The following is a 12,471-nucleotide window of genomic DNA, read 5'->3' on the forward strand; positions in this document are numbered from 1 at the left end:
ATAATGCAGCAACCAAACCACATAAAGGAACGGGCTAAGATTAATAAAACTTGGTTGCTCCTTGTACCCCCAGAAAACATAACAGGAGGCACTTGGTTATGCTTCCAAGCTCGCAGGAACTCATCTGTAAAGCAAAGTTTTGCCTTCCATTTGCATGAATACATTCTGCAGAAGCATTACTGCTCCTGTGTAATGTATAAATGGAGGAGGGCTGAGGAACGGATAAGCTGCCAGCTCTTCAGGAAAGCATCAGCTACAGGAGAGTTTAGAACAATGCTCTAAAGCACCAGGGATTCTAAAGAGTTACTGCCCCATGCAGGCAGCATCGCACTTGACCATCATTTCTCCTCCCAGTTCTAGACCAGAAGGTGCTAATGCCTCCACCTGTGAAAGGAGCTGTAACTTGAAGACCAAGCCAGCTTGCAAGCCTGCAAGTAAGCAAGCATTCAAACAATTCCTTCAATGCAAACAAGAGTCGGCATTTAGCTGTAATGATTTCACTTGCATGTTTTCTTACAAGTTAAAAACATCCACAAAAGAAACATCAACCTCCTACCTGGGTCACATTTCTGAATTTATTCAGTCATAGCTCTCAGGGGAAAATGATCAAGCTTTTTGTAGTGCATTTGTAGTTTACATTTTTGAATTCAAGTTCTTACTGGATGATTTTAAAGGACACACAGAAGAACAGAAAGGAAGACTCTAAATGTGTTTTCTTTAGATTCTCTCAGAAAATTTCATGGCTTATGATTTCTTTTATGTACATACAATTAAAAAGGGTAATTAGTTTATTTTCAAAAAAGTTACTCAGTGTTTTCATGTATAAATTAGTTTATAACGCATAATCTCATTAATAGGCAGTGAGCTACACTAGGAGCTTTTTGTAACTGTTAATCATTTTCACAGCTTTTATTTGATTGCTTCAGGAGTCAAAAATAGCTTCAAGAACGTACATACCTCAAAAAAGCTCTCCACATACTGGAGGATATACACTCCACAATCACTGAAGTTGTTTTGCTGTGGCACTTTTGGGTTGGAACCTTTCATGACATCTTTGGAAAAGCTTCTTTTGCTGCCTTTCCTGACTTCCCATTCCACCTCTAAATATCTACAATAAAAGACCATGCAAATTTAAATATTTTTTTATTCCTTGAAGAATTAAAAACCCAAAAACCCAAACATCAAAAAAAAAACAAAAAAAACCAAACACCAAAACCCAAACCAAACCAAAAAAGCCCCAAGCACCAGATACGAAACTTACTCCCTTAGTGTTTTCACAACATTTGACCGGGAAGGGCCCCTCAGTGAGTCCATAAGCAAAATGCAGGGCCTAAAGAGAACACAAGTTTTAAGTACAGTATTTTAGAGCAGCTTGAAAAACACGTTACACAGAAATAGTTTGTGGGGTGACCTTAACAAAACTAGATCAAGACCCCAAAGTTCTGCCAGCACTGCTAACTGGCATAGCTAAAGAGCAAGTTATCTTTATTTAACCATATGCTGAGTGCATTTTGGAGTGTTCTTAGAAAATAAAGTACTGTCAGACAATTTGTTGCCTTCGGGTGTCTAATGCTCTTTTAGGTGCACAAGGTATCTGGGACACTGGCAAGAGAAAGTAAGGCACAGAGCCCTCAAATGACCTGCTGGAGTAGCAGCTTGAGGATAGATGGGACACTCCACAGCATTCTAGAAGACATTAGGAAAGCATGTTCAAGAAGTGATCCCAGCCTGATCTGAAATCTAGGTGGTAATTATACACAAAACACCCACCAACTCTATCTGGAATATTTAAATAAATAATATATCGATAACCAAGTATTTTCTAGAGAACCAAGACTGCTCAAGTCCTCTCCTGCACACTACAGATGCTGGTATCCTATCACTCAGCCTAAAGCACACTACCTTTTCAGGAGCCACAAACACAGCAACCTTATCAGCCACCTTATATGCAAGCTGGATTTATAAATCAAAGCTAACTCATACCACAGTTCAGAATTTCAACATTATATGTAGTATGTATTTTGAGGGATAAATAAATGCAATTACTCTTCACAAATCTCTGCTTTTTCTTATCTAACATAGATATTTTCTTATCTATCACATATACATTGAAAGTATAATTCAAAGAAACTTCAAACTAGTAAATTCAGACAAAATATCTGCATGCGTTTATGTATAGATGTGTTTCCATTTATAAACTAATTTACATGTATGCAATTTTTTAGGCATAAACTTGAATAATGTTTGCTTGTACTTTTTAAATTTCTGATAAAAGTATTCATATAGGTACCTTTAAAAAGCATTAAATGCTGTTTAAAATGGTCTTCTACAAATTTAGTACTTTGCAGAAGGAAGAGGTGACAACCTTTCCACAGTAATTTTCTATTTTATAAAGAAGTAATTTTAAAATATGCTGAAGTAAAGTATTTAAGTGCCCTTAATGACTTCTGATCCTTAGGCATCAAAGATGTTATGAAATTTCACACTGGACTAAAATACTGTCTGCTGGAAAGTATTATGTACAGATAATCTGTCATCAAAATGGGATAAATTTAGCCAAGCTATAATCAAAAGCTCATAAATATTCTTAAAACACACAAAACAGATGGACTTCTCCTTGAAAACGTACTCAGTCATATATTCCATAACATCTACAAATCTGTAATTCTATTTTGCCTCCTAAGAATGTACTGAGAGTGTACTGTGAAAGTCTGCACCTTTCTAGTAAACCTTGTATTCACAAGAAAGGAAATACAAAAATAAATTATGAAAAAAAAATACAAAGGAAACTGTCAAGACAGCAATACTAGTAAAAAATATTATTGGATTTTGAATCATGCATCTGTCACATCATAATGCAAAGAACTGCAGTCAATATTTACTAAGGAATTATTCCTGGGTATCAAATATTAAAAAAGAAATTTTTTCAAATCCAGAACAGATAATTTTTTTTTTAAGTGTGGAACACTTTTATTAGAGGGAAAAAAAACCAAAACAACAACAACAACAAAAAAAACCCCAGAAAGAAACATTAAAGAGGAACAGCTTCAACATATGTATATAAGAAAAGGGGGCAGTTAAAATTTTTCTCCCATTTTCCTTTACTAATTTGAGCAGTAATAAAGGTTTTCTTCAATATTAATTAATTAAAATAAATTAATCTGCTTTTTAATAGCTTTTTAATATAGGATACATTTAAACATGCTTCTGCACCTTGTTTTTGTAGGACTCCAAGTGCAAAATACCTAAGAACATCCTTATTGCAAGAAACAATACTCTTAATTTGCCTGATTGCAGCACACAGGCTTAGCAGAAACCAAAAAAGCTATTATTTCACTAGTAGTTTCATTCAATAAATTTTCTGCTCACTGACGATTTTAATATAAAGCAAAAAGTTCAGTCAAACCCTAATAGCATGCTGATTAAAGTATTTAATGTATGACTATTTCTCATAGTTACTGTTTTTTGTATTTCATAAACTTCTATGACATTTCCATTTTAACTGTTTTAATACTTACTGTTTGCAGATAGTTGGCTTCAGGTGCCACTGTCCCATTTCTGAATTACAGTTATCATCTACAAGGCCACCATCATCACTACTGTCGTCCTACAGAAGCAAAGTGGTTACAGATGTTTAAAAGCTAATACTGATTTTTCAAACAGACGCAGAGGAAATTATTGTTACACTTAGCATTTTCATTCAAGACCAATAACTAAGTTTAATAAAGAAATCATAGCTTTAATCTGAAATGACTCACTGTTTGTTAAGTTGACCAAGTTTTAGACACATGGTTTCTGAAATTTATGCTAGAATGACATGGATTGAATGCTGCTATTTATTTAAGGACCGTGAAACTAGAAGAATGCAACTGACATTTTCGAAACATTGCTGGCTTAGAGGAGGTGAATCTGCATTATTTGGTTATAATCCAAATTATCAATACCTTTCCTTCCCAGTGAATACTAGAAACTTGCTTGGCAGTTTGATGTATGTCTTCTTCTAGGTGAAATTATATAAGATCTGCAACAAGCTCAGAAATAAAACTCTATTTGTGCTCCAAAATGCAACACCTTGGTTCTTAGGGCAAGGAAAATTAAATCACCATGATACAGAGCATTATGGATTGCAAAAAGAGTCATATCACAAGCCCAGAAATATCCTCTAGCTTTTTTGATTTCAGTACTGATTGCTATGAATGATACAGAAGTTTTATCAACAAAAGTACTAAGCTGCTGTATCTAAAAGTATCCCAGTGATCCATAATTTCTTACTCTTCCATTGAGTTCAATGTTACTACCACAGATCACTGCTTTATGGGGAAAGAGGTGCTTTCCAAAAATGGGAATTTCTCTACTAGCATGATTTATTAACATTTTTGTGTGCGTTGCATACATTTCGTTAACACACAGGTTCCTGGTGCTACACCATGAACATGTTATATTAGAAACTACTGCCTAGCTCCTTGTACACTTGTTTTTGTTGCAGCTTCAACTCCTTTTTTGGCAGATGAAAAGTTTGGTTCACTCAGCTGGCCATGGTCATTTCTACACTTGCTTTGTGCCTTCTAGAAAATATCAGTGACAGCTTCAGCCTGAATTAAGTTCTAAGCTACACGGCAACTAAGGAGCTTGGAATTTGTTCCTTTTCTCAAGGAATGCAGCTGGCCATATACTTGCTTCCCTGCCTTCATAACATGTATTTCAGACTGGAAATACTGTACTACTTATTCTTCATCTTCTGGAAACTCTAACTGCTACAAGACAGGCAATTCCATCAGGTAAAATAAAAAAATGTTTGCACAGGTGGCATGACAGGAGACGTGGGCTAAGTCCAGCTGAAAACACAATTAGGTTTCAACATCAACTGGAGCTTTTCTATGTGTGTACACATATGCATAGCTACTTGGAAGTCATTACAGATAGCTGCAGACTGAAAAATAATTCTTCTGGACTCACATATCCAGTAAAAGGTCATACACCTAGAACATGAGCAGGAAGGCTGATTAGGAAGAGCAAATAACTTCTGGCCTGCTCACATTGAACGCACACTTGTAGAAGCAACAGAGCTATGGAATAATGCCTTCATACCCAGCACTGAGTCAGTCACAGACATTCTAATACTCAGTTTTTCCTCAGCTTTAAAATCTACATGTTTTCCAATATGAACAACAATGGTACTTGATTATAAATCCATGCTGTGTAAATCTGATTAGGAGATGCACCAATGAAACAAAACAACAGAGTAGCACATACTTAAAATGTGTCTGCTTATATCCAGGAAATGCAGCTGTAAGAAGAGTAACTTGTTCTTGGGTTTAGCAGATGAACATGGAGTGGGGGAGACAAAAGATAGTAGTGTATTGACTTTCATGTTCCCACTAAAATCACTGTGTAATACTGGCATTACACAAAAGACTCATGGAATTAAATGCAGGAGCAGTACAGCAGTTTTCTATTAAACAGTTACATGAATAAATGTATAATCCCTCTGTCAGCTAACCTACAGATTTTTGTAGGTAACCAGTGTGAACTAGACACTGGTAAAGATAAGTAGTGTTAGACAATGCATATTCACAATCTGTACACTGCTTTTAAGCTATCCATTCACAATAACAACAACACAACAGTTTACATTTTCTAAATAAAATTGCTAAATTCTTTACCTGGTTATCTTGGTCTTCAGAAAAATCTATAAGCTCATCTTCATTTAATTTACTGCCATCAGCTGAGTCTTCACTATAGTTTAGTCTGATTTTGTGCAATCCATCTGCATCAATCACAGACAGCAGGATATTTAAGCATCAAATACTATGTCATCACTGAAGACCAAACTAATTTTAAATACCTCAGATTTCCTCAGGATTGTTCACAATAACTGTGATACAGCTAACATATAATAATTTACTCATGCATATGAGCAAAAGTGAAAAGCTTCTTCTAAGTAGCACAACAGAAACTATTTCTTATTGTGTGAAATACCCAAAAAAAAATTTGAAGCACCTAGACTAAAACTCACCATGAAATTTCCCCATAGTTCCATGAAGCCTTTCTAACAGTCTAAATTGGTGCTCCTACCAAAAGGGGCACTCTGATATGCTCTCCAAAATGACCATTTATTTCTATCTCTAGCTGGTTCCTTTCATAACACCAAATACATCCATACACACAGTGGATCACACTGAAAAAGGTAGTCACTAGCTTATTATTTTTTAACTGAAATAATTTCCTCCATCAGTTCACTGTGCAGTTATATGAAGACTTGTGCTGATAAAAGGGAAAAGGCAGACGTGAACACACTGGTATGGAGGGCAGAACGAAGGATCAGCTCTCCTGGGAGCAGCAGCTTAGAAATATTTCACAGTTTGTTACATAAAAAGATTATCTGCAAATTCTCTCACAACGACCTCTATATATTTAGACACATATTTAGTAGGAAACAGCATCAAATAAAATTATGAATGTTCTAGCTGTACCTGTACAAGAAGCAAATACACACAGCTACAGGCTCACTAGTCTTACTACTAACCATACAAGACTTCAGAACAGATTCTGATGGAAAAAATAGCAAACTGTGGAAATAAATGAAAAATAAGTAATACATGCCAGCAAAACTCAAAATCTTCCTAGAAAAGGGCTATGTAATACATCTAAACAATTACAAAAATAAAAGTATTGGTTATGGTGTCACTGGAGGACATAATACCTATTAAAGGAAACTAGGATTTCCATAAGAACAGTAAATAGGGCAATGAAGTAGTTAGTGGGGAAAAAAAAGGAGAACATCTGCATTTGAGAATATTTCAAAAAAGATATTAAGGTAACACTTTGGAAAGAGATCATCAGTGGAGTTCCACAGGGACAAACCTGGGAATTAGTCTTACTCAGTACCTTTGAAAAGACCTTAGCATAAGAAGTAGGTCATATACTAATGTGACTCACTGCTGACAGATTTCTAAAAAATAAAAATTGGTATTGAGACAAATCACATCTTGTTCAAAAACTGAGGAATAAAAAAAATATTATGAGGTAAGTAATAAAAATAGATATATATTGGATGACTTTAATTTATTTAGGTATGATCTTCTACAGATTCACAAATTCAACACTAGGATTTAGTTCGAGATCAAGCCATCTCAGTTTGAGGCTCCCATGTATAGTTAGCACCTAGGGCCTCCACGTTACGAGAGCACTGTATTTAACTGAACAGCTCTCTGTTATCCATTTTAGGATGAGCAGAGGAAGTCCCTTGGCTTCACTGACTACACTATCAGAGGCATGGGCGGTCTTTCGAGATACCCTTGGATATCCAGGACTTATGGATGGATTTGGCACAGTCAAGATCCACACCCTTTTGGGGCAACAGATGAAGGCTGCTCAGATAACCCAAGGCAGAATGGCTATCTTCCATCTGGTTGAAATGGAAGTTTGAATACAGTGCATCTAAATTTAGCTGCCTAAGCATATCCTTAGGGTCAATCTCACCCTTAAATCAGGACTGTGCCCCTTGAGAACATCAGCTTTAATGAAAGGGTGCATCATCTTCAACAGAGCAAGAGTCTAAACATTCGAGTTAGAAAGAGAATGACCATCAGCTGCCAATACAATGCAGCCAGAAAAAACCCACAAGAAAATGTAATCCTAGCAAAAATCTCTCATGAAGCACATTCCAACTAATTACAGACAAGCAACCAAGTAGCAAGACATGAGATCACATCATACAGCAGCAATATCAAAAACAGTAATGATCACAATTAAAATGAAAAATTGACTCAAACAAGAACACAACTATATGTACCCCCAGCACCCCTCCAAGACCTTCTAGAAACAGTGACAGTGTTATCATAAATGAATATATTTAGAATAGAAACTACTTGTGTTTATACCCATGAAGATATTGAAGTTACGGCCTGCAGTATTAAACCATATGATTGGTAATATTTTCAGAACTCGTACTATAAGGTATACAATTCCTTACTGTGTAAACTAAGTCAGTAAGAATACTGCTGATGACTAAAGTAAAAGCTTTTGCATAATCAGATGTTTCCTAGTCTATGCCTTAAGGAGATCCAAATGTTGCAGTGAACAGAGAAAACAACCTTTTTCTAATTCTTCCACCTGCCTTTAAAAGTATGCCAGCTCCTTTGTTCACTTGGGTACAAACACTGTTGCAGATTGGTGAGTCCAGTCTCCACAGCAGCGGTGAATCGAGAAAGCCTCTCTAAATGTAACACAGTGGTCATGAAGGAATTTATTTTTTTTAGAATTATTTTCTTCTTACTCTTTCTCCATACCTTCTTATCAGGATATTAAAGAAACGAGTAGTGTTGAAACAAAACATCAAATGATAAAAGACACCGATATTAAGGGTGCTCACGTAACCTTAGGTCAGTTTTCTCCTGCACATATAAAAATCCAAGGACCCAAGGTTAACTACGATTCTTTCCTTAACAACTACAATCTTGAGGGATGCAAAGTGGTATCTACAAAATTATTTTGTTTGAAAAAAGGTCATAGAACTGAAAAACTAATCTGATTTAGTTATCTCCAGCCCTTTGCCATGAGTTATGTCAATAGCCACAAAAGCTTTTCAAATGCAATGGCTATGAATTACTTACATTGCAAGCACTTGAAGTTAAACCATATACTAAACTTTTGAAGTATAAAGTTTATACTGCAGAAGTAGTAACAGATGTGAAATCTCCAAATATTTCATTAAAATGTGTGTATTTTTACAATTACATACCCATAGATTGGCTAGCAGCTGTGAATTCACCCTGTACACCATTTTCATCCAGAGTTCTATGGTCTAGTTTATGGCATGCTGATTCCACAGTGTTAGGTTCTTCCACATCACTGTCTATTGGATTCAGTTTTTTGAAAGCACTTTTTCCCCTACAAGGACTTCTACAACACAAAGATTCGCTGTCCTCAGTTTCAGTGTTTGGGTCGGTTAAAGCTGTACTGTACTTTTTGGTAAAAGTCTTCTTTGCTGTGGACTTGGAAGGCGAGTTTTGTGCATCTAATTCATTTGGCAAAGGAGATGGTGTGCTGCTCTCTCCATCTGAAGAGGAAGATTTCATCTGCATTGCAGCATTTTCATGATAATGGGGATTTGGTTCATATTTGGGTTTTTCTAAACCAGGAAAACAGATAACAGCCAAAAACCAGTGAGCGCTGCAAAGGAAAAAAATACATTAAGAACTCTGAGTTACATTAATGCCCCCATAATTATTTCAAGATAAACTATACTAGCTGTTCACTTTTCTGTCCAAGTTTTACTCAAGCCTTCACAGGTTTCTGTGAAAGTATGATTTCTCCATGCAAATAATCAACAGTTGGTTGAAAACAGGTGCTGTCTTAAATATTTCTTTCAATTTGCTCACACTTTATACATTTTTTTCTTTCTCTGAATTGAAATGTATTTCTTTTTAACATTTTCTTCATCAATGCATGAATTAGAGATTGTAGAGTTCATGTTTAGTGGCTGTTTGAAGTTTCCTTGTAGTTCAGCACTAGCAACACAAGTAGTCAGATCTAATGGTATGGTTGAATTGCCCACACTCTTCCACCTATGAGATCTTCCAACTGTATTTAACACTTCAAATTTTTAAAGAAATCTTGTCAACAGTGAGTTAAAAAGGAGAAAAAAAGAGCACTTGTAATGCCATCACAATGGCTCTGCGGTCTTCTTCACCTTTCACAGAACTCACATTCTAACTTCTCCAAATCAAAAACAGTTACATCCCCCAACACAAAGTGTAAGTTTTGCAACAGTTTCCTCCTATTTCCTTGCTTCTTTAGGCTTCACTGACTTGCAGCTCAATCAGAACTAGAGCAGCAGAAAATTCAGGGACTGAGGCATTACAAGTGGATTTTGATTGTCCACTTAAGAAATTTTCTGAGGGATCTCCGATTGTATACAGCAAATAACAAAACAGAAGCTATGTATTATACAGGTGAAGTCACATTTCAATGCATTTTAGGAGACAAAAGAAAAAGCAGTAGCTAAAAATGCATGCCTAACTGCCATACTAAAAAAATAATTAGATGGTTATGAAGCCTAAACTCCATCAAAACTTAATGGCAGTTAAAGTAAGCGGCCATTGAAAGCAGCATGTGTGGTATGGTTTGTTTTGAATGATTCACCACACCTAACAAATGAACGTATTAAGTACTGCCCAATCCTGGAATCTGTGTGTACTCTATTAACAGAGACCTTATGTACCAATTATATCAGCAGACTAGTATATTAACCTGGATATAAAAAGAGAACAGCCTGTAACTTCTAAGAGAACAACCTGTTTTCACTGGAGACTTGAACAAGAAGGACTGTACAGCCAAAGGACACAAACGTAGTCATGGTTAAATCGAGACACTGTTCTGAAGCTGATTCTGCCCTAGAGTCAACCTGCTCCAGTTACTGCAGTTTGACAGCTGGTTAGATGATTACCTAAACTGGGGGTTATGAGATAGGCTGGAAAAACTTGCTGGAACTAGAAACCAAAACCCAGCAACTCCCCATCCACCACTTCCTCATCTCCCTGGCTATGTTGTCATTTTTCTGCTCTTTGATATTCTTACTGTACTTACCAGGAAATCAATGTTGCAAATGAATGTCCTACTATCATCACCTGACAAGCTTCAGCTTACCATGAAGGGACAGCTCTGAAAAGTGTGACAGATGCACACCAGGAGTACACTTTTCATGGTCTAATCACAACTGGATGAATCCATGACACCAGGTTACTCTAACCAGAAATCACCAACTCACACATGGTATGAATGTTATATTCTACTTGCTGAGATAGACATTGCTTTAGTTCCTCAGTAAATGAACAAGACAGTGAAAACCACTGTGTTTTAAGTTACCAGCAACCTAAGTAATTCTTATAAAACCACAGAACTATTTGTTTTCCTTTTCAGGTGAATTCACACTCATTTCTCCTCTGCAAAACCTCATTTCTCCTATCCATAACCCACATGCATATGTGAATGACACATGAGAGGATGGTGGGAAGTGAACTATATAACAAGTACAAAGGCAGCTTAAAATGTAAATGACAGACAATTCAAAGTTTTGGTACTTGAAGTTTCATGGGACAAGGATGGCAAGGATGAAGTCTGCAGTGCACAGGGACCCGCAGTGGACCTTACACCTGAGTCATTAAAATCCCCTAGATCTGGATGTCTTGTCAGAGGTCATGGTATGTCAAAAACCAAAGTTAGTGCTGACGAACACCTCTATTGGGGAAATACAACTTTACCAAAAGGACAGATCTATGTATGGCCAGTTATCTCACAGTTGCCTCTACACTGCTTGAAATTCAGCTGCAAAGGAGGCAGGAAAATGAGAAGATTTAGAAATTTGCCTCCCACTGTACAATGGCACAGTATCTAGACAAATCACTTTTCATTTAAAAAAACCCCTCTTTTTTGATATTTTGATATTCTCTCTTGACATTTCAGAGATATCAGGTAGGTATGCCTATAACATCAGTTAGAAAATTCCTGTCAAACTGTCCTTTTGTTTTTACTGCATATGCTTAAAAAACAGTACTTAACTTTGATAAATATGTTGGTCTAAAAACTGTTTAGATTATTTCTGCGAAATACAGAATTGTGTTTGTGACAACTTGCTCTGATCTTAAGGAAATGAAGCATCATCAAAGTCCTCAGCAACCATTAGAATGCTAATAGTCTGCTTCCTAAACCTTAACAAGCATCAGGACAAAGGGATATAAAGAAAAAGAATAAAGTTCTCAAGACAGTAGTGATTTTCAGTTAAGTTTTCTTTCAATATCCATTTATTGTAACCAAAGATGATCCTATCTATACCAGAGAGATCTCATTAGAAAGGACTAAAAAATATAAATCCAAAACTTATCAGTAACAAAAGCTCAGAAGAAAGAATGTGAGAGATTGAGGTAAAACCTAGAAAAAGTACTCAGAAAAGTAAAGTGTTGCTGTCTTTATATTATTTGATAATTCTTATACGACAACATTTAAAGGTCTTATATAGTTATTTAATTTTTATCACCTGGAAAAACATGTTTATTCTCTTAATTTTTACCTTCAATTCTTATTGTAATGTAACTTTCAGAATTACAAAGCTTAAGCCTTTACCAATGCGATAAAAAGGTATGTTCACTTACGCTTCATTAATGGGAACAAAAATGAAATCTTTCTCAAAAATATCAACATGCCGTGTCCACGTTTTTACTCGCCCATGTCGCCTTTGTTGTATTCTGCAAGAAGAAACCAACATACAGTTTGTAGGGTGGCTTATTTTATTTGAGGGAGCATTTTCCAGATATTTTCACCTTAACAGCTTGTTCTGATTTTCAAGGATATTCCATCCTGTCTGCTACAAGTCTGGATGTTTCCTAGAGTTCTGTTCATATTTCTCTCTGTAAAGCATTTGTTTTTTAAGACTCTTCACTGCACTTAACTCTATGTTAAACTGACTTATCA

General features: G+C 36.0%; 1 protein-coding gene across 3 annotated transcripts in view; it reads right to left on the reverse strand.

Moving 5' to 3' along the window:
- The window catches only part of SENP6 (SUMO specific peptidase 6), a 75,264-nt gene that overhangs the window by 3,345 nt on the left and 59,448 nt on the right, over window positions 1-12,471 (reverse strand). For all 3 annotated transcript variants that reach the window (XM_033054702.2, XM_033054700.2, XM_033054701.2), the window contains 6 exons: window positions 12,153-12,245; window positions 8,744-9,174; window positions 5,664-5,767; window positions 3,519-3,607; window positions 1,262-1,330; window positions 958-1,108 (listed from right to left, as the gene is read on the reverse strand). In XM_033054702.2, coding sequence (XP_032910593.1) covers window positions 958-1,108; window positions 1,262-1,330; window positions 3,519-3,607; window positions 5,664-5,767; window positions 8,744-9,174; window positions 12,153-12,245 — 937 coding nt within the window. The remainder of the gene's footprint in view (window positions 1-957; window positions 1,109-1,261; window positions 1,331-3,518; window positions 3,608-5,663; window positions 5,768-8,743; window positions 9,175-12,152; window positions 12,246-12,471) is intronic.

The sequence above is a fragment of the Catharus ustulatus genome, chromosome 3 (genome assembly GCF_009819885.2).
Source record: "Catharus ustulatus isolate bCatUst1 chromosome 3, bCatUst1.pri.v2, whole genome shotgun sequence".
NCBI classification, from domain to species: Eukaryota; Metazoa; Chordata; class Aves; order Passeriformes; family Turdidae; genus Catharus; species Catharus ustulatus.